We start from the raw sequence: 23,457 nt of genomic DNA, 5'->3' as shown, positions 1-23,457 counted from the left end.
CTGAAGGCAACGCTAAACCGCTGAGCCACCGGGGCTGCCCATGGAGACATTTTTAGTTGTCACAACTGGGCCGGTGCTACTGGCATTTACAGGGAAAGGCTACGGGTATTGTAAAACATACTACAATGGAAGGACAGTTCATACAATTATTCAGCTTCAAATGTCAGTAATGCCAAAACTGAGAAACTGTGGTGTTTTATCCACAGGAGCACAATGGATCTGAATCTAGATCTTAGACTCAGTCTAATGTGTTCTCCAACTGTCCTCAAAACTTCTGAGCATTAAAAACTGGAGTCACATAATTTCTGGATTTATTGCTACTGTTTTGTCTTCAAAAGATAAAAGTGGGAAATGGGTTTGTTTATATCACTGTTGAAGGTTTCCATGTATAGTACAGATTGTATAATCCAATAGAAATCTAAGCACTTGCTGTGTGTCTCATAGTCTACTGTCCAGTCCTGCAGGGAGCTTAGTCTACCTTTTTCATATTTTTCTATTTATTGGGTAAATACCAAATTTAAATTATTTATCCAAATACTATTGAAATCTGGACACAGCCCCTTTAACAGCTTCTATGCACAGTACCTACTGATAACCCTAAGGCCGATAGAATAGGAAATGTCACCTGGACACTCAGCTAGAAATGAGCAGAGCCAGGATTTGAATATCTCTGGACTCCAAACTCATGCTCTTAACAATATTCTATAAGTTTAACTCTCACCAACAAAGGGTGGCACAGGATTTGAAAAGCTCTTCCAGTCCAAGATAGTCCTTGTAGAATATTCTTTAGTTTTTGCCCCTCAAACCATTTGATAACCTAGAAATTAGAAGTTTCTTCTTTTTCCTTCTAAAGTTTAACAGATGTCTTTATGGTTTCTGGCCAATAAAGGATTATAGCACATTGTTTCGTAAGGATTTTTTTTTTTTCTGTGAATACCTTGCAGAAAGAACTTGAGCAAAAGGGCAAATAAAGGCCACTCCCCATAGCAATAAAAGTACTCTCTTAAAAGATAAATCTGATCATATCACTTCTCTGCTTCTTACCCTGAAAAGCTGCCAGTTGCCCTTGGAGTAAAATTTAGTCTCCTTAAAATGATTGTTCTATTTATACTGACCTTGAATGCCCTAGGTTCTTTTCTTGCCTAAGGATGCTATGCCTTTCTACACAACTCGATTAATTCATCATTTTGTTGGAAGTTACCTCCTTAAGGGCTTCACTATTCTCTCCACCTACACGCCCCCCCCCATCTAAATTAGTTATTTTCTCTGTTATTCTCTGGATTCTAGTACCATGTTTACTTCATACCACTTATCTCAACTTGTAATTGTATATACTTACACATATTTATTTGTTTACATATAAATAAGAAGAGGAAGCCCCAGAAAGGCAAGAATCTTGTCTTTTTGCACCTGGCTTCTCGGCAGTAGATACTGAAACCTATACAGATTTTGTAAGAATTAAATACTTTTCAGGGCAGCCCGGGTGGCTCAGCGGTTTAGCGCTGGCTTCAGCCCAGGGTCTGATCCTGGGGACTCGGGATCGAGTCCCACGTCGGGCTCCCTGCATGGAGCCTGTGTCTCTGCCTCTCATGAGGAAATAAATAAATAAATAAAATATTTAAAAATAAATAAATAAATACATAAATACTTTTCAAATGAGTGAATGTTTATTGGATGTTCTCCCAGATGCAGTAAGGACATAGAAATTAGAAAACTTCCTTGTCCTCAAGGAACTTGCTGTGTAAAAATGGTATTTTTTATCATGTATTTTAAGAACTGTAAGCCAAATTTTCCATAAGAGAAGATTGCCAGGAAAATTCGGAAAAGAGATATGTCCTCTGTTAAGAATCTAAGGAAAACCTAATGGAAGAGAAAGCCTATTAAATAAGCCTTAAAGAATGAATTAGATTGTAAACTCAAAAGAACAAGGGCCATGTTTTAGCTTCACCCTAATTCTGACACATTTTAACTGCATGATAAATGTTGAATAAATAATGGGAGGATTTACACATATTCAGGAAATGCAGGGAGAGGGAGGCATTACAGGAATGACAGAAGCCAAAAGGGTATACAGGTGTCAAAGTGCTCAATTTACTCAGGAAAAGTGAGTAGGTCAGTTTCAGTGGAATATTTGCAAAAAGGATTAGTTTGAAATAATCTGGAAGGTAAGTCAGTAACAGACATAAATGTCAACATAATGTAAGCATACCTGATACCAAAAGTTGGATATAAAGATACTTAGGTTTGATGGGGCACGTGGGTGGCTCAGGTAATGATCCCAGGGTCCTGGGATAAGCCCATAGTCAGGGTCCCTGCTCTATGGGGAGCCTGCTTCTCCCCTTTCCTCTGGCCCTCCCCGTGCTCTCTTGAGTGTGCATGCACTCTCTGTCTCTCTTATAAAGAAATAAAATCTTTTTTTTCAAAAGTCACTTAGTTTCTTGGCACCTGGGTGGCTTAGTCTGTTGAGTGTCCAACTCTTGGTTTCAGTTCCAATCATAATCTCATGGGTTGTGGGATCGAACCCCACAATTGGGCCCTACAGGGGAATCTGCTTGATTCTCTCCCTCTCCCTTCCCCCACTTTGCTTGTGCTTGCTCGCGCTCTCTCTCTCTCTCTCTCTAAAATAGGTAAATAAATGTTTTTTAAAGATACTTAGGTTTCTCTTTGCAGACAGTTGTTAGTTCAGGGAGTAGAGCCTAAAATGCAAATTACAGCCTCAGAAATATATGTAAATAGTACCTGGAGTACAAATACTGGTTTCGCTTTGAGTACTGGTTCTATTATCAACGTTATCACAATCAAATAGCAAGATTCAGATTCCTGGGGAACATCTTCTGTACTTGGGTTATCTGAAAAGAGAGTATTTGCTTTCTTATATTTCTAAAAGGAAGCAGCACACTAGTCTGACAAATCCTTAGGCATGTTCAGTTATTACAAAATGTGTATATCACTGAAGAACTCCATGCAGTGACTTCCAAGGTCCTTCCAATTCTTAGTGAGCTTTTTATGACCCACCAATTAGGGGACAGTGCACTCAGGTTTCATATTTCAGGTGGTCTGCATACATTTGAAGAAATGGTTCATACATCTCTTTCCAGGCCTAATTGTGTTTCTCTTACGTTTTCTCAGTACTGTTCTATCAATGTGATGACCGAAATAGGACCCAATTGAAAAGATCGTAACATTTCAGGGTATTTGGTGAGACTTAATCCAAGCTAGGGTTATTAGGAAAGGCACAATGTGTGCTCTAATGCTCGAAGGGTTTAGCAAGAGACCTCAGAAGATGAAGAGGGTTTGTTGCATCAGAGATAGTAAGGATGGGCATTCCAGACTGAAGAAGCAATGTGAGCAAAGATACCAAACAGAAAAGTGTGGGGTTTGTCCAGTTCAATACTTGGCTATTGGACTTGTTTGACTGGAACTCCAAGTATGTGCAGATAGATAGGTAGGTTGAGGCCTTTATCTTAGAGATCTGTGATCTCAGAACAAGGAAGTTAATAGACAAGGAAGAGGTTGGTAGGCAGCGGTATTTTTTGAGCAGATTAAGTAGAGCCATGGTAGATTAATTTGTCATTGGTGTATCACATGAGATGAACGGGGTAGAGTGTACGGTTAGGAGAACCCATGTTTGTAATAGAATTGCTGATGGTAAAAACCAGAGGCAGGCGGGGTGAATCTTCTCATGTACTTGGGATTAGGAAAAGTGATCACAACCGTGGCCGAATTGTGGGCACGGAATTGTAACATTGGGTACATAACAAAGCGAGTATAGAATACATCCAGGGCGGGGAGTGAGGATAGGTAAATTCTAGCATAACATTGAACAGATTACTTAAATTCTCTGTGCCCCTGGTTCTAAAAAGAGAGATTGTGGGGACAGAATGAGATAACAAGTTGGGTTTATAGGAAGAAGGGGCCATTGCTTCATACCACATCAGTTGTTCAAGTTCCACACGGTTATTTGTTGGGTAGATGTGCAGAGAGAAAGTGTTTTCAGATTGCTCTTATCCTACGGTTTGGTTTTCTCTACTCTCCCTTTCTAGAAAGTAGCACTTATCCAGGTTTTAATGCCCTGGAGACTTGATTCATATAAAGGATCGGGATTTGGCGTTTCAGGCCGCTTACACGTCAACAGCACCATATTCTCTTTCATTCTTCCATTTTAAAACAGGAATGAGATTTGTTCACAATCTCCTCACATTTATCACCAAATATTTTATAAAAGTACCTATGAAGGCAAATTAGGGCAGAATATGTAAATGTTAGATTTCTCCCAAGCACTTTGTGGTTTTACACTCTAGGCTTCCGTGAAATGAGTAACTAGAACTAGATGAATTTGTAATTCCCTTCCAAGTCTTAAAAAGTTCAACTTATCTATGTTACTTATATATCAACTACATTTTGCTACTTCTAATATAGAGCTATCGGATAATTTCTAAGCATATCCATCAAATATTATTATACAGCATTTCAGACTCTCTAAGGTAGCAAAGAGAAAATTGAGATTGCCCATTCATTGTCTCATTAACAGATTAAAGAATTGATTTGTCTCTTGTGTCTAGTTGCCAGAAAAGAAATGCAGAGAAAAACAATTCATTTTGGCAAGCATTTACTATTTTGTGCAGGACATTACAAAATGCAGGAAATTCATCAATAATTAAGACAAAGTCCTCTTAAAAGTTACAATCCAATAGTAAGGATAGGGATAAAAAAGCATTCTATTCTCCTGGAAACTGAACTAAAAAATGTAGAATTAGGGACGCCTGGGTGGCTCAGCGGTCTGCCTTTGGCCCAGGGCGTGATCCTGGGATCCAGGATCAAGTCCCACATCAGGCTCTTTGCAGGGTGCCTCCTTCTCCCTCTGCCTGGGTCTCTGCCCCTCTTTCTGTGTTTCTTATGAATAAATAAATAAAATCTTTTTTAAAAAATATAGAATTAAGTTTTAGCTCTGGGTGAAACTTGATTAATTATATAATTCAGCGTTTCTACAGTTAAGGAAAATGAAGCTATAAAATATAAAATTACTTGCCCAGTATGGCATTTACCACCTGCATCCCTTTCATGTTTAAACTTACTCTATTTCCTTTATATTTTGTTGCTTCCATGGTAATACCAAAGTCCATTCATGTTTGCCCAAAGGCATTGATGATCGAGATATTGGACAATGGGCATTTTAAAAATTAAGTTTGTCTTTAGTATGCTTTCTCTTGAAAATGTTAGTCTTCCCTGCCTGGGTAATTCTTCATGTAATGGGTATTTCCAGGATCTGTCTTACCCCATCAGGTTTCTTAATCTTCCTTGCTCTATCTGAGCAGCTTAATTAGGTGGACTGGACACGTGGAATGATGAAATTTATGATAGACAGGGGTGACCTTGAACCAGTGTCCGCAAACAAAGTGCTTGTCTTATTCTGATTAGAATTAAATTACAAGTTGGCTGGCTGTCTTTCCTGTGGAGAATTAGAATGAGATTCCCAAGGCAGCTTCTGGATTATCATCTTTTTTTTTTTTTTTACTAACATAGATATTCTTAGTCAGGAGCTTCTCAGGGAAAGAGCTACTCTCACTAATTCATCACTGCTCTTTTATTTTCTAAAAACTTGTCAGTGCATGCCATACTTCTTGTTTGCCTAGATCCCTGGCCACTCATAAATGAGGGCTCTTTAAGTTTTAAATGTAATTGTTTGAAGTAGTTTTCCCCTTTATGACTCTGGCTGTTGGCTACTTGTGGTGGAGCCCATCAGTCTGATATTATGAGTTATTCAGTCACAAAGACTCTGCTATTATTTGAGTATGTAAACCGTGTATGGTTTGGTTTCTTTCCATGAAAAATGCTTTCAGGGAATCATGCTTAGACTATCTGAAGTAGTAGAGCTCGCTTTGGTAGATGGTAGGGAGAAAAAAGAAAGTAATATTGAAATCAGCAAATAATCACAACATTAAGTCTTTGCCAGTTCTATCAACATTTTCTCATATCAGCCCCTCCAATGTCCTGAAGAAAAACAAGTGAGAATTTGTTGTAGATGATCCCTGGGAGTTACTTCTATTATCAACAAAGGTAAAAAGTTAGAAGGGAAAACAGTGGCCTTTGTTTTACTGAAGAATTTTTAAAAGGATAAAAATCTAAGGGGTTGGGGTTTTTTGTTTTTGTTTTTGTGTGTGTGTGTGTGTTTTGTGTGTGTGTGATGGTAGTGATGGTGGTGGAGTTTGGGCAATTATACTCCTAAATTCTCACTGTCTTTATAAACCTACAAGTGGGGGCGCCTGAGTGGCTCAGTTGGTTAAGAATCCATCTTCGGCTTAGGTCATGATCCCAAGGTCCTGGGATGGAGCCTGCATCCATCCGGCTCCTTGCTCAGTGGGGGGAGTCTGCTTTTCCCTCTCTCTTACCTGCCGCTCCCCCTACTTGTTCTCTCTCTCTCTCTCTCTCTGAAATAAATCTTTAAATAAAGAAACCTACAATCATAGGGAATGCCGTGTCATCTCCCATTACCTGCCAAAGTTAATCTGAGTAGAAATGTGTGTGTGTACGGTTTTAGGGTCTTTTACACTCTTTTTCTTATTGACCTGACCTATTTTTTCTCTACTGCATCATTTGATTTACTGCATTTAGTACATAAGTGGGGCAGAACTTCATAAGTTTTGCCAGTTCTGGCTGAGACCCTGTGTAAGCCTGTGATTTATTCAAGCCTACTTTCTTTTGTAATTACAATTGGAACATTAAGTATCTTTATGATCACTGAACCTCAAGAAGGACACAGGCCAAAGAAAGGCAGCTACAATATCCAAAGAGTTGTATACTGACTGGCCTTCAAGGGGAAGGGTCTTCTGCCCTATGTATTCATCATATTATATTTCCCCTGTCCCATTTACTGTGAGCTACTACTATTTTTCAAAACAACTCCAGTATATTGAGTTGGAAGGCCAAGTGATGAAGGGACACCTAAGCCCTATTTTATCAATGCACTATATCTCTTTTACTTCTATATCTCCTTTATCACCTCCCTCCCCAAAGGACAATACGAGTGTGGAATTCATAAAACCATCAAGGGAATTTTAAAGTTCACCTACAGGGACACCTGAAACAAGGCCAGAGCTATTTCTCAGAATATCTGCTGACCCTGCACAGGTCATCAAAAGGCAGGATTAGTCCAGTTTAACCTGCTGCTTGATCATGAGAACATAGTCCATAAGCATAAATCCCTGTTTATGGTAGTATACTGTCTGTGTCTGTGAATTTTCCCTATCTGTACCTGCCTAAAGCTTATAAGCCACCAATAAAAATAATGACTGAAGAAAGCAGAAGAGCAACCATACAGATTTATCTTTGTTCTATGGTTTTCCAGATCTAAAAAGGAACATGACCTTAATCGTTATATGAAGAAAAACTTTCTTCCTTATCTTCCTTATCAGGAAACACTGTAGGCAGTCTCCAAAAGAATTGTGTAAGGCTCCAGATTATATCTGTCTGTGCTAGAGAAGAGGGACCATGTGGCAGATGTCTGACCACTTGTGTGTAGCTCTTTGTGGGGTCTAATCTCCATAGTCCCTATGGATTACTGTTTCTTATCCATCATGTTGCAATACCAAGAAAATAAAAAAGAATTGGAAGTTTAGACTAAATCTATTAAAAGTAAGATCGGTGCTAAGACTCAGGATGGACATCAGAATTCAGCCTTCTTGCCAATTTCCAAACTTCTGTTCGTAAAGTCGTGTTTATTTTGCTAAAATTGCTAGACTTTGCAAACAATCCGGCCCTCTAGTTAAGCTTTCCAGTGTGCCCATGTTGGGAGGTAGGAGGTGGGCAGGAATAGAGAAAACTTCTTTTTTGGTGATGCTCAGAAGTAGACAGAGAAGGAGTTAGATCTTTGAATACAGGGAAGTTTTGGAACCTATTTGTATAAATGTTGCACAGTACGTAATGGGGGAAAGGGGAAGACAGAATGAAATGCGAAGCTACATGGCGTGCAGTGTGGAATGCGCCATCTCATTTTCCATATAATATTCAGGGCGATAGAAACAAGTTGGCATGTAGTTGACTTAAGTACGTAACTGAAGATGAGATAAATATTCCCTAGAAACCGAAGAGTGTAAAGCCTTCCTGAGAAATCAACTTCTTAGCTATTCTATGTGAACTAAGTTCCATAGGAATTCATACTTGATTTTTTTTTTCTGTAGTCAATTCCTAGACTATTTCTCTTGTATTTCCTGGCAGATCCTGGGAGTTTTCTATGCTAGAAGGAGCTGTTATGATCTAGAACTATTCTGAACTATCCACGTGATTGTCCATAGCCACTTTGTGGTCTCAGGAGACAGGACAAACAAAAAGGGCCTTAAAAATGGTCTTGGCTAAAAGACTTTGCAGGAGAGAAGCAAACAGCTAATATTTTGATTGTGTCTTCTCCCACAGGATTTATTCATTGGAGTTTCCTTCTCTAAGGTCTTCTATCCCCTCATATTCCACATAATGGTAACACTACCATTTGTCAGGTACTTCGCTAGATGCTTCTTAAGCCTTTTATCTCCTTTCACACACCCGGCATCTTCCATGATCTACTAGCTCCAAAGAGGGTAAGGGACTCTTCCAGATTGTACAACCAGAGCAGCTTTAAAAGTCCTTGACAGATGTTTTCCAGCCATGTAGTTGAGCTCATCACTTCATTCTCCAATGCAAAGGTGATTCTCCAGTATGAGTTCCTCTTGAATTTGGTTAGAGAGAATAGTTTGCCTGAACTGGCAAAAATTTAAACAAAAGTAGTGTATTACTAAGTTTTCCACCTAGCTCTAAACTCAACTTGGTAAATAAATTTTGGAGGTGGATTTTACCGTAGATTGAAAGTTAGGAATCCTAAGATTTGTTTGTTGTTTTACAGTTTTATCCTTGAGTGATATATTCAGATTTCTTTCTGTTAGTACTCTACTTTATAAATAGTTTGTAATTGATGAAGTAAAAGGATAAGGATAAGAAGTGAAGTGAATGGTAGAGGTTTTAAACAAGAGCAGGAATTTTACATGTGTGCTGGAATTAACATATGCATGTAGTTTGTACTAAAACCAGAAAGCGGGATCCCTGGGTGGCACAGCGGTTTAGCGCCTGCCTTTGGCCCAGGGCGCGATCCTGGAGACTCGGGATCGAATCCCACATCAGGCTTCCGGTGCATGGAGCCAGCTTCTCCCTCTGCCTGTGTCTCTGCTTCTCTCTCTCTCTGTGCCTATCATACATAAATAAATAAAAATAAAAAAAATAAAACCGGAAAGCCAGTGAATCAGTAAATAAAAAATTTTGCTGAGGTTTCACCTGTCACTCATCATTACTAACCCATCCATTAATGGAATTAAGTTCCATTAATTGCAATTGCCTTATAGGTCAAGGAACTTGATTCCATAAAAAGTACAGTACAGCTACTGTGTAAACCTTGAACCCAGTTCTTAGAAACAATGACGTGGAGCTATGTTAGAGAAAACAGTTCTTGGACAGCAGTAAGTAGTTAATGTTGGCTGTGGAGTCTAGAGAAGCTTGAGTAAAGCAAAGAGGACAGCTTGTGACCAAACCATTTTTTTCAGGTTACAAATTGAAACAGCGAATGATATTGCCACTTCGCTGTTCTTTGATTTATTCTCATTTCAGTTCCCATTTTTATTCTGGAAGAGGCTGAGCTTGGATCTTCTTAGATTGAAGCTATCAAAGGAAGCTTTAACCAACCGCCAGGTTACCTCCTATGAGTAGAATTTCTCTTCTAGAGAGGATAAGTTAGGAGTGTTTGATTGCTATAGAACATGTTATCCAAATACATAGGGCACATCACTGGAAAGTCAAGTAGGAAGAGAAAAGAATATAATTGCTTTTATTTCTTATGCTTTAATAATATGTTATATAGGGGCACCTGGGTGGCTCAGCAGTTGAGCATCTGCCTTTGGCTTTTTTTTTTTTTTTAAGATTTTATTTATTTATTCATGAGGGCGGGGGGCGCAGAGACACAGGCAGAGGGAGAAGCAGGCTCCATCCAGGGAGCCCGACGTGGGACTCGATCCCGGGTCCCCAGGATCAGGCCCAGAGCCGAAGGCGGTGCTAAACCACTGAGCCACCCAGGCTGCCCTGCCTTTGGCTTAGGTTGTGATCCTGGGGTCCTGGGATCAATCCCACATCAAGCTCCCCACAGGGAGCCTGCTTCTCCCTCTGCCTGTGTCTCTGCCTTTCTCTGTGTCTCTCATGAATCAATAAACAAAATCTTTAAAAAAATAAGTTTTTTAATATATATATATGGATATATATATATCCATATATATATCCATGTATAATTTGAATTTGGCATAGTCCCATGGCATTTTTTCCTGGAACAGACTTTCAGTAAGCCTAAGGGCTTGCCAGGATTGGTTTGAATGTGTGCCTCTGGTGTATGTTTGCACATTAATCCACCAGATTTGTACCTTCCTATTCACATACTATTAGGCAAGCCTTGCATAGATTCCATTACAAGAAATCCATTGTCCATCCACCATGGAAGGAAGTAGATTCTATCCTGGCTCTATTTCCTAGTATATTTGAACATGAAATTTATCCTACAAAGATGACACATCAGAACAGGTGCATACTTTGTTCTTAAGGTGTTCTTAAGATTTGGACAAATAAATTATTGGACCAGCAATATGTCTGAAGAGATTTGATTTACATGGGTCCATTGAACAAGTGTCTCTAACTGGTAATGAGGTACCTGAACAATTAGGAACCTGTAGGTCTTAAAAAATGTCAATGGGAAGAATAGGTGAAAATTCATCAAGAACATTCAAGGGTACAAATCTTAAGTAGTTTGTGGTGCTAAGATCTTGCTTTTTAAACTGCCCTTTACATGTCTTCTTCTGCCCAGTATAAAAGATTACAACTGTTCAGTCCCCCCTTTTAGGGTTTAGCCTTGAGGCTCCTTGAGGAAAGACTGTCTGGTTCATCTCTGTATCTCTTTCAGTCCTTTACACCAGAAGACACTACAAGTAATCACTGACTCGATGGCCAGGATTCAGGTTGATAATGTGAAATGAAGTTACCCTTTCTTGTTTTCTTTTGCTATAATCACTTTCTAAACTCTTATCGGAAGAGAGCAAATTGTGACTTCTACTTGAGTCTCTTTATGAGGATGTGTTCTCGGTCTTCCTGGCTGGCAAAAGTCTTTTTATTCTTATTTCACTGCATTGGCTTAGCTCAAAAACCATAATCATCACTCAGATACCAGGAATCTCTCCATTCCACTGTGATTCTTTAGTTGAAAACTACTGCCCACTTACCATTTTCCCATCATTGAAATTTTATGGGTGCTGTGTGTTGATTATTTTTGTGTGTTGTTTTTTATTCTGTACTATAAAAACTTCATGGACAAAGAACCTATTATATATGTCCTTTATGTCTATGGTATTAATAATACCAGATTGTCAAGCTCTGTAATTATGAAGTAATATACCGTCTGGCATGAAAGTTATTTACATTCACAGTTGAACTTTGATTATCCCTAAGTGATGCTTTACCTTGTCCTTTGCTGGAAATACGAGCCTCTTTCTTAAGCTTGCTGTCATAGAATCATGAGATGGGAGTTTGAAGAGGGGGAAATAGATGGCTGAAGGTTTGTGCTTTTGAGTTAGACATGACTCCCTGAGTTCCTATCTAAGTTGGTATGCCTCTTCTCTGCCTCTTAATAATGCTGCCATATTACCCTGTGTATTTCCTTCACAGCACTAATCACACCATGAAATTGTTCTGTTTACTTTCTTATTTCTCTTTCCATGAGGTACCTTGTTTGTCTTATCCACTGAATTACCAGCACTTAGCTCAGAGTTTGGCACACAGTGGGAGCTTAGTAAGTGTTTGTTGATTGAGAGGCACGCTCAGTCTCATGAACATGAATACCTACTTGGAATTTCTTTTTTTTTTTTTTTCTTTTCTCTTTCTTTCTTTCTTTTTTTAGGCTCTACACTCAGCGTGGAGCCCAACTCAGGGCTTGAACTCATGACCCTGAGATCAAGACCTGAGCTGAGATCCAGAGTCAGAATCTTAACTGACTGAGCCCCCCAGGCACCCCCCAACTTTGAATTTCTAAAGCACTCTTTCCTCAAGAAACTGGAGTCAAGGGACACATAAAGAGAATCTACCAACACTTTCACTTCTACCCTTCTCAGCTTCCCACTCCCCACCCCAGCCCCAGCCCAGCTATAAGAGCTTTTGCTCCTAGTTTATGTCCCAGATGGACTTTTGCAGTAAAGACACAAGGCTGAATATGCAGTTGTCTGGACTTAATTTAATATAGAACATTCAATTTATATCTTGTTTTCAGTGTTCTTAGCTCTAATGCTGAGCTGGGATAGAAATTGTATCTTCTGAGCACACTGCTTGCCGAGGGCAGTAATAGACCTTTTCTTGAAGTTTAAATTAGCCGAAGGCTGGTTATCCTGTATGTGAAAATGTATTCTTAATATCTTGATTGAACACAGGCCATCCAATTAGGTGAATTATTTGAAGCATTGGCTTTTTATCTACTGACATTTATGATTAGAAAGCCTTACAGCAGCCAAATTTCATTAATGGCATCAATTTGTCCATTATTACAAACTGTCTGTTTCCTGCATCCCAAAGAAACTACTTTTCTTCTCCTTATCTTATATTTAAATTTGAACATACAGGGGCACTTGGGTGGCTCAGTCAATTAAGCGTCTGCCGTTAGCTCAGGTCATGATCCCAGGATTCTGGGATCGAGCCCTATGTTGGGTTCCCTGCTCCCTCTACCTCCCACCTTGTGCATGTGCTCGCTCTCTCTCAAATAAATAAATGAAATTGAGCATACATTGAACATATCTATTAAAAGAATGATTTGGGGGCACCTGGGTAGCTTAGTGGTTGAGTCTGCCTTTGGCTCAGGTCATGATCCTGGAGTCCTGGGATCGAATCCCGCATCAGACTCAAGGGAGCCTGCTTTCCCCTCTGCCTATGTCTCTGCCTCTCTCTGTGTGTCTCTCATGAATAAATAGATTAAATCTTTAAAAATATATATAAATTCAAGAATGATTTTGCAGAAAGGGATTAAGTCTCTGAAACACTAGGTGTTAATCCCTTGTGCCACAATCTCCAAAAGCAATCCCTATTGGATGAAATCCCACATAAATAAGTAGTTAACAGAATTAAGATTTTGGAGCACTGGGGTGCCTGGGTGGCTCAGCAGTTGAGCGTCTGCCTTCAGCTCAGGACGTGATCCTGGAGTCCAGGATTGAGTCTTACATCGGGCTTCTTGCGGGGAGCCTGCTTCTCCCTCTGCCTCTGTCTCTGCCTCTCTCTCTTTGTGTCTCTTGTGAATAAATAAAATCTTTAAAAAAAAAAAAAAAGATTTTAAGAGCACCTGCTGGCCCATTTGGTAGAACAGGTGACTCTTGATCTCCGGGTTACGGGTTCAAGCCCCACATTGGGTGTAGAGCTTACTTTTTAAAAATTAAATTAAAAAATAATAATAAAAAAATTAAATTAAAAAACATTTTTTAAAAATCAAATCTATATCGTGAAATTATGTATAATTCTTTTTCTTAAAAGATTCTTCTGCTGACTCAACTTTTCCTGCCAACGTGGATCATTCCCACCATAAAGAGACAAGCCATATGGCTTACAACAGTACAACAGTACCTTCTCACCATCACCCAACCACTTCAGCCTCCCACTCCCATGGCGAGGGAATGCACAACATGATGATGGTGAGTGCCACGGGAGAGGCTGCCCTTTTACACCCACTTGGGTAATAGAAGTAATCGGTTTTAGGACTAGCAGGTTATTATCTTTAAAGGTCAGTTTACCCATGAGGAAAAGCTCAGACAGACTCAGGCAAGTCATTTGCCCAAGATCATGTGGCAGATTAATTTCAGAGTCACATCAGAACCAGGACTCTTCTTTATTCCTTCCTTTCAGAACTGACCCTTTTCTGAATTAAGTTCTGGTATTCCTGCTTTGTGTAGAAAAGAGAAAAAGACAGTACACTTATGATGAATACTGAGTAATGGATAGAATTGTTGAATTGTTATATTATACACCTGAAATTTACATAACACTGTATGTTGACTATAGTGGAATTAAAATTAAAAGGTGGGGGGCAAGGGAGAGTACCTGTGGAGAGTGTCTGTGGTAGTAATGTTAGAATGAAGGAGAAAGCCTCCCATTTCAGTGACTGTCTCTTTTGAATGCTCTAAGCTTCTTTACCTGAAATTCTCATCTAGAATCCTCAATTGTTCCCTCATTGACTTGTTTTGGTTTACTGGCAGCATATGACCTTCTACTTCGGCTTCAAGAATGTGGAGCTATTGTTTTCTGGTTTGGTCATCAATACAGCTGGAGGTGAGTAAGCCACCCCCATCAGATCGTATTCAGAGGTGAGACCCACATGAGAGACAGTCACAACGAATCTGGAAACCAAGCCAACTCTTTTTGCCATTAGTACTGAATGGTTATGGTTATGGTACATTATCATCTTCCTATTAAACAACCTAGAAGGTAAGGATACACAGTGTATCCTTATTTTGGTCCTACGGTAAACCTCCCTTAAATAGCATGTGTATGTTATGGGGCACCTGGGTGGCTCAGTCAGTTAAGCATCTGACCCTTGATCTCAGCTCTGGTCTTAATCTCAGGGTCATGAATTCAAGCCCTGCATAAAAATAAATAATAACAATATGCATCTGTTTTAGAGTTTCTGAAAAATAATTTAGATACCAGATAGGAGTCTTTGGCAATCCATTTCCTTTCATCCTTTTCCAGAGTGCTTTCTTATTTGGTAAGTTATTGATCCTGGACATAAGACTATAGTCAAGTTAAAATGACATAAGAAACATTTTGTATAAACAGACCACAAAATAACCCTAGGTGGAAAAGTATTGGTCCAGTCCAATCCTTCCATTTTACAGATGAATTTTAAGGTTCAAATTCTAAAATGATTAGCCCTAAATCACATAGTATTAGTATGTAGAGACCCAGACTTTCTAGACGTGCCTACTCCAGTGTTCTTTCTAGCATACCAAACTGGTCAACATCATTCCTGATTCTTGGCATGGCTTCTCTGAGTGTCAGTCCTACTTTGGGGGTAATTAATACCCATTTCTGTGTGTCTATAATGTTGAGTGGGCATGCCTTAAATTGAAAGTGCACAAGCTCAAGTGTTGGACTGCTTTAAGTATCATTTGGATACTTTTGCACCACAAAATCAATTTGGGCAAAAGGGGGAGCATTTAGTTCAAGTAGTATGTTAAATCAGCAGTTTGAATACATTCGTATCATTACCAACACTTCACAGTGTGAAAGACTTAGAACTGAAGTCTGGGGATACCTGAGTGGCGCAGTCGGTTAAGCATCCGACTCTTGATGTCGGCTCAGGTCATGATCTCAGGGCCCTAGGATCGAACACTGCATTTGGGCTCCCCACTCAGCAGGGAGTTGGCTTGAGGATTCTCCCTCTCCCTCCCTTTGCCTCACCCCTCCCTCCTGCTCATGCTCGCTCTCTCTCTCTCTGCCAAATAAATAAATAAATAAATAAATAAATAAATAAATAAATTTTTAGTGCTCTCTTTAATCCCATCACCTATTTCACGCATCCTTCCCACCCCCTTCCTCCCTGGTAACCATCAGTTCTCTATAATTAAGAGTCTTTCTTGATTTATCACTCTTTTCCCCCACCCCTTTCCTCAAGGAAATAGTTTTTTTTGTTGTTGTTTTTTAAGATTTCATGTATATATTCATGAGAGACACACACAGAGAGAGAGGCAGAGACATAGGCAGAGGGAGAAGCAGGCTCCTTGCAGGAAGCCTGATGTGGGACTTGATCCCAGGACTCCAGGATCACACCCCAGGCTGAAGGCAGGCGCTAAACTGCTGAGCCACCCAGGGATTCCTCAAGGAAATAGTCTTTCAAACAACTTTCAAATGCTGTTTTATTCCCCTTTTGCATATTGTATTTTGTATCATAACAAGCTAATTTATGACACCAAGTAGCCAGACCTGAGGGTAATTGTTCAGATGATTTTTTGTGTCATAATCAGAAAATGAGTATGTTCTCCAGTGGAGACAATGGTTTTCACTAACACTGTCTTCAAATGTGTGGGAAATATCAGGAAGGGAGACAGAACATAAAGACTCCTACTCTGGGAAATGAACTAGGGGTGATGGAAGGGGAGGAGGGCGGGGGGTGAGGGTGAATGGGTGACGGGCACTGAGGGGGACACTTGATGGGATGAGCACTGGGTGTTATTCTGTATGTTGGTAAATTGAACACCAATAAAAATTAATTTATTAAAAAACAAAAACTAACACTGTCTTCACACTTCTGTCTGTCTGTCTGTGAGAGTAGAGAGGTAGCAATATAACGTATTTAGAAATTGAGAGGAGCCCTTTGTCTATGTTATCTCTCTAGCTTGGACAGCACACCAGCTAGTGATTTTGCACATGTGACCATACCATCTTTTCTTTCCCTACTTAGAAATGGCTGGAGCTTTCGTGGCAGTGTTTTTACTAGCAATGTTCTATGAAGGACTCAAGATAGCCCGAGAGAGCCTGCTGCGCAAGTCACAAGTCAGCATCCGCTACAATTCCATGCCCGTCCCAGGACCAAATGGAACCATCCTTATGGAGACACACAAAACTGTTGGGTAAGAAGATTGAATAGATCCAGACGGAAGTTCTGGAAAGCTGGATTAGTTAAGCAACAAAGCAGCTATTTTATAAGCAACAGTCCTTTTTTTGAGTTAGTAGTGATTCTAGATGACCTTGATGAAAACTATCTCTGGACACTTGGGTTGGGGATCATGAGCAGGCCAAAGGAGGAATGATAGGAACCCTTCTGAGCATGAATATTTTTTCTGAATTATAAGCCTTGGTCACTGTGGAAGAAGGTGAGGAATCCATATTTTAAAATATTTGCCCAGAGGCACCTGGGTGGCTCAGAAGAGTAAGCAGTTCAGGTCATGATCTCAGGGTCCTGAAATGGAGCCCCACGCTGGGCTCCCTGCTTAGCGGGGAGTCTGCTTCTCCCTCTCCCTCTCCCTCTGTGCATGCACTCTCTCTCTCTCTTGCTTTCTCTCAAGTAAATAAAATTTTAAAAATAAAATACTTGCCCAGATTGAAAAAGAAAAAAAATTGTTAAAATAATAGTATGCAAATTAAAAGAAATTCAGGTCAAGGTATCGAAGAATGGCAGAACCCAGTTGATTTTTTTTCCTATTAAAAAATTGTATCCACCCAGCTCTATTTTCATTTTGTTTACAATAAGACTGTCCAGATGTCTGTATTTTTTTTTTTAAGATTTTATTTATTTATTCCTGAGACACAGAGAGAGAGAGAGGCAGAGACACAGGCCTCAGGAGAAGCAGACCCCATGCGGGGAGCCCCATGCGGGCCTCAACCCTGGGACTGCACCCCAAGCTGAAGGCAGACGCTCGACCGCTGAGCCACCTAGGCATCCTAGAGGTCTATATTCTGTCAGAGAAAGTATTTGGATGGCTACTGGTTTTCCTACAGATTGGCAAATGCTTTTTGAGAGTTTTGAGTTTTAATAGAAATGTAGGTCTTAGATTAAACTGGAGTTCAAGGAGTTCTGTAGACCAATATGCTGCTTTCAGGTAACCACAGGTTATTTATTCCCATTATAACTGCTGAGCTTATTGAGGCCCAAACATGTTGTGACTCACCCAAGGTGACAGGACCATGAGCGACAGAGGGGCTAGCCAAGCCTCCTGATCCTAGTTAAGCACTTTGTACCATACCACCCAACTCTCCATTTTATCTGTTTCTGTTCTTTAGAATGTGAACATTGCGATGTTGGGAAGCCTGAAAATGTTCAAATAAGTATGGGAGGGTTTGGGGCTTTCCTCTTAGGAGCCTAGCCCGAGGTAAGTCAGGGGATTAGTCCTCCTCCGTCTCCTCTCCTCCCAAAGAGGGTTCCTCCTGCTGACCTGTAACCATATCTGGCCAATGCGGATTACCCTGGCAGCCCTACCATGTTTCATCTCCAGGGACCATAAACAACGTACGTACGCACAAGTAACCATGAGTTGCTCGGATGGCTGCGGGGGAGTCCAGTCCCAGCTGGGCTCGTGACTGTAACTGCTCCCCCTTTCTCCTGATCTGCAGTGCTGCCCGAACGCCCCGAGGGTCCCTGATTATTGTGTCCCTGTCTGCTCTCCAGGCAACAGATGCTGAGCTTTCCTCACCTCCTGCAGACAGTGCTGCATATCATCCAGGTGGTCATCAGCTACTTCCTCATGCTCATCTTCATGACCTACAACGGGTACCTCTGCATTGCCGTAGCAGCCGGGGCTGGCACAGGATACTTCCTGTTCAGCTGGAAGAAAGCAGTGGTGGTGGACATCACAGAGCACTGCCATTAACGTTCAACTCCATGGTGTGGCCTTGTCGATTGCAGTGGGAAGCAGGAAGCAGTTCAAGACTGAAAGACAGGATTCCTACTCCAATCTTCCCTTCTTGCTCTGTAGCTCCCTACACACACACACACACACACACACACACACACACCCCTCCTCCTGCTCAGCAGAGGTTTAGCCTACAGTCTGTGATCTAAAGTGATAACCTACCTTTTTTTTTCTAAAGAGATGAGAGTCCCTCAGAAGATGTCCTCTCCTCCCTGCTCATCCTAGATCCAAGTTCTATGTTCTTGTCCAAGCCAGGTAGCTTTTTGTTCAATGACTTGATCACCTGCTTCCTTTATTAGTCTTCTGTTTTTACTTGGTTAACAGACAGTATGTGAATTTGGTGGGTTTTTCTTGGGTTGGTGATGGAAAGAGAGTCACTTTAGCTAGGATAATGGCAGCTGAAGGAAGTTCTTGCCCACCTAAACCCAGAACCCAAACTTGACATTAAAGAGTGAGTTCCAGTCTTTGTATTCAAGGAGTGTGAAATACGTGGTGCCTTTCGGTGTGATGTATGAGACTGAAATCTTCATGGTTTTCAGAAGGGTGGTTTGAGACTAACTATGGGCCTGGAGCTTGCGGAGGTGTGCATTCTTGGGTGGCTGACTCATCAACTTGTGTTCCTACTTAACATTCTGATCAGAATGAACTTGTCAATCAAAGAAAAAAAGATGACAATCAATTTAAGAAAATAGAAATAGATATTTTCAAATAAAACCATTGATATTTTACTTTTGGTACCTTGCATTGTCACAGGTGAATGAAGCAAAAGAGTGTGAATCGTTTTTGTGGTTTTCATGTGGCCTCTAAACCAGTGGTTTTCAAACTTTAGCCTGCATCAGAATCACCTGGAGAGGGCTTGTTAAAACTAGTGTTAGAACACTAGTTTCTGAGCCTCAACCCAGACCCCCCAAATTGACATTTCTAACAAGTTCCCAGGTGATGTTCCTGCTGATGGTCAGGGGACCACAGTTTGAGAATCTCTCCTTTAAACTAAGGAAGTATCACCTGGTGGGGTGAGCTACCTGATATTGGGCACAGGAATTTGAATTGACGATTGGTAGGTGGTATGTCTAAGCTTAACTCGTGTACTAAATGCTGCTGGTCAATACTTAATCATTCCACAGTGTATTCAGCTCTAGCTGTGTGTATGCGTGCCCAGGGGCTGTAGCCAAAGTAACTTTTATCAGTATGTATAAAATCACTAGTCTTTATTTTTAAAGACCTGTAGTTTCTTGGAAGTACCTTGAAGATTGAGAAGGACCTTTGATCTGCAGTGTAAGATCAGCCAGTCATGGGTCAGAAGGGCAAAAGCCCAACCCTCTCTTTGGAGAGGTTTAGGGTATGGTTTGCTGCTGATAACCAGATTTTCCACCACCCTCAACATCCATGTCCACACCAAGCAGATCCTCATCCTCTAACATGACTGTCTTTGTTATTCTTGGGGGTTTCGAGGGATCACATGTGGCCAAAACCTCTTTTCTCCGTGAAGAATCACATTGAATTTTTAATGCTTGTTCGGTTCTTAGTTTACAGTACAATCTTGCCCCAAGTCCAGACTACCTGTGTGAAGTGTCTCTTCCTGTGCTAGTCTGTTAAACCCTGCCCTCCTCGGTGCTAGACTCCAATCATGCCTCAGGGCAGAGGAGACAAAACACTGTTCTATTCTGTTGGCCTCTGTTGTGGTTTTGAAGGTTTATACTTTCTCTGTGGATGCCAGTTAAATATTGGAGAGCAAGGAATGTGTACTTCCGTGGCTTTAAACCAAGAGAAGGTTATGAGCTTACTGGATCGAGGGTTAAATCTAAGAACCGACGTGTAGAGTTTTGTGCTTTTCTCTCATTCCAACCCCTTGGAGTATTGATACTTATCATGAGCGGAGTGAATGACAGGTAGTGACAGAGTCCAATATGAAGGTGTAAATAGCCTATTATTATCTCAGAAGCCAAGGAATAATAAAACCACGAGAAATAAAATAAGACTCAATGTTTAATAGTGACCCTGGTGCTCTCTAGAAATCTTGGCATGAGCTGCTATAAAATACCCTTTCAGAAATAGGACCTTATCAGTAAGGTAAGAATAATCAAGGCCAGTTAAGACAAAGTGCTGTGAATTTGAAATTCTACAGAGAAACACCAGTTTGGGATAGGTGTTCAGGTATTCAAGGTAGAGTGTCATGAAAAACCTGAATTCCAGCAGTTCTTAGATTAGGTTGCCAAAGGAAGAAGCTAGTGAAGGAGAAAAATTTTAAAGCTTAAATTCCATCTTTCTTGAGCTCTTGGATTGTGATAATATAATGATCTCATTGACTTTCATTTCTGTATCCCTACTGATTTGGGATTTAGTGTCTGACTTCTTTGTTCTTTTGAATCCAAATTTCTCTTGTCCTCCTTCCTTGTTCACACCTCTTAGAAGCCTGTATCCTCGTTTCTTTGGCCCCTTATCCACTTTCCTTTCCCTTTCAGTCTTTAATCCCATGTATGTACTTTATGAAATCCCCCTAACCCTCCTGATGCAGTGGACATTGCAGTGGATATAGATACCAGCCAGAAGTTGTAAAACTTGGTAGAGACCTGATGCACGCTTTGAGGAAAAACTGTCTTGCTGCAATTATTATAAGGCTGAGTAAAGGGCTACCTACTATTACCATCCACAGAGTTACAGAATCTTAGGTGCTGTCTCTGTTGGAGGAACACTCAGCCCCTTGTTGCCCACAAACAGGGAACCCTCTGTATCTACCAGGGAATTAGAAATTAAGGTTTCTTCACTACTTCTATGGTAGAGCTGTCTGGAACTCTGTTTCAGACTGTGAGGCTCTGGGCTTGGGCTCTAGCCACAAAGGGTTTCTTTTAAGGAGCTGGAAGGGAAGGGGGCAGGGGTTACATGTTCATGTCATTTAATTTTGATCCTGCTCTCTCCAGCTGCTTCTTTCCGAAGATAAATCTAAAGATACAAAGTCTGCATTTGATATAATGCCTTAATCACTGAGTCTACGATTAATGTTGACCGTTTTAGATTGTAAGCTCCTGGAGAGCAGTATTGCTGTAGTAGGAATGTTTTAACAGTGTCATATGTAAAGGAACAAAATAAATATTTTGATTTTGTGATTCTATGCATGTCTTTCTACCATCCAGAGGGATATCAGAATAAGTAGTCTCTCCATTGGCATTACCATCAGTTTTTTTTTTTTTAATTTTTATTTATTTATGATAGTCACACAGAGAGAGAGAGTGAGAAAGGCAGAGACACAGGCAGAGGGAGAAGCAGGTTCCATGCACCGGGAGCCCGACGTGGGATTCGATCCCGGGTCTCCAGGATCGCGCCCTGGGCCAAAGGCAGGCGCCAAACCGCTGCGCCACCCAGGGATCCCATTACCATCAGTTTTTAAGATGTCAGACTTTTATGACCAGATCGCTTTATGTTTCCATCTCACTCTACTTAAAATGACAAGCTTGGGGGCACCTTGGGTGGCTCAGTCTGTCAAACGCCCAACTTTTAGTTTCAGCTCAGGTCATGATAAGGGGTGTGGATCAAGCCCCATGTGGGGCTTCGTGCTCAGCTGGGAGTCTGCTTGAAGATTCTCCCTCTCCCTCTTCCCCTCTCTTTCTGCTCACTCTCTTTCAATAAAATAAATAAATCTTTTAAAAATATAAAAATAAAATGACAAGCAGCAGCTCTTTCTGCCCATGGGTCCTGTGCCTATACTTTAATAAAACCACCTTTTTGCACCCCCCCCCCAAAAAATGAATTAAAATAAAATGACAAGTTAGCACTGTCAAGATCTACATGACCTTTCACACAGGAGTCAGGGTCTTCATGAAGCTGCAAATATCTCAATATGCCAAAGATTCCTGATATGCGTCATATCATAATCCCTTCTGTGTTTATGCTATCAGGCAAGAGGGCGAGTTAGACCTCTAGGGATCTTCCCTGCCAGCCCTGGAGATGGGCATTGGTCTTAACATCTAGCACCATTCCTAGGCTCCTCCATAATGTAGTATGATGAGCAGAGACTGGAGTACGGCATGTCTGGGTTTGAATCCTGGCTCCACACCACTTAATAGAAGTGTAACCTGGAGAACCTGGGTGGCTTGAGTGGTTGAGCATCTGCCTTCGGCTCAGGTCATGATCCTGGGGTCCTGGGATGGAGTCCCCCATTGGGCTCCCCACAGGGAGCTTGGTTCTTCCTCTGCCTATGTCTCTGCCTGTCTCTCATGAGTAAATAAATAATTTATTATTAAAAATAAATATTTTTTTAAAAATGTAAGTAACCTTAACCAAGGGATTTTAATAATCCCTGTCCATAGTGTTCTCACTTATAACAAGGCAATAATAAGAAAAGAAAAATAAATATTTAAAAATAAAAAGGCATTATATGCCTACCATATAATAGGCAATGAAATCATAGTAACTTTTTGATTATTTTTTACTCCAGCTCTCAGGAAATGAAAGGTAAGCTCTTTTGGATGAGTTTATTATCTCTTCACAAGCACTTTACCATCTTCTAGAAATGAACTCTAGGACCTAAGGAATAACAGAACCAATGCAGGTCATTTCAGTTGTGTCTAATAGGATTTATAGCTGCAGTAAGCCCTTGTCTAATCTGGTAAATGTCTCATTCTTTATAATGAAATAAAATAGCTTAAGATAAAATTCTGAGAATTGAAACATCATCCTCTCACTCCACCCAAGAACCCCACCCTCCAGACCCAGCACAGGGAAACTAAGAAAGCAGTGTAGCAATAAAGTTTAGAAATACAGGTTCAGGGAACACAGGTGGCTCAGTGGTTGAGCATCTGCCTTCGGCTCAGGGCAGGATACGGGTTCTGGGGATCGAGTCCCACGTTGAGCTCCCTGCAAGGAGCCTGCTTCTCCCTCTGCCTCTCTGTGTCTCATAAATAGATAAATAAAATCTTTAAATAAAGGTTCAGAAATCAGTGTGTTTGGGTTCAAATCTCAGCTCCTTAATAGCTGAGCATTAGTTTCACCTTTCGTAAAATTAAGATCTAGTATTCTCCTCATAGCAATT

General features: G+C 40.6%; 1 protein-coding gene across 2 annotated transcripts in view; it reads left to right on the top strand.

Annotated features, from left to right (window-relative positions):
* Positions 1-21,535, top strand: part of SLC31A1 (solute carrier family 31 member 1) — a 39,081-nt gene extending 17,546 nt beyond the window's left edge. For both annotated transcript variants that reach the window (XM_041762904.1, XM_041762903.1), the window contains 4 exons: positions 13,561-13,718; positions 14,280-14,352; positions 16,484-16,652; positions 18,188-21,535. In XM_041762904.1, the coding sequence (XP_041618838.1) occupies positions 13,626-13,718; positions 14,280-14,352; positions 16,484-16,652; positions 18,188-18,389 (537 nt within the window). In that variant the 5' untranslated portion in view covers positions 13,561-13,625 and the 3' untranslated portion in view covers positions 18,390-21,535. The remainder of the gene's footprint in view (positions 1-13,560; positions 13,719-14,279; positions 14,353-16,483; positions 16,653-18,187) is intronic.
* The last annotated feature ends 1,922 nt before the right edge of the window (positions 21,536-23,457 follow it).

Source organism: Vulpes lagopus, chromosome 7, assembly GCF_018345385.1.
Source record: "Vulpes lagopus strain Blue_001 chromosome 7, ASM1834538v1, whole genome shotgun sequence".
Lineage (NCBI taxonomy): Eukaryota > Metazoa > Chordata > Mammalia > Carnivora > Canidae > Vulpes > Vulpes lagopus.
Note: the sequence above shows the minus strand (reverse complement) of the source record. Positions and strands in the feature narration are given on the sequence as shown.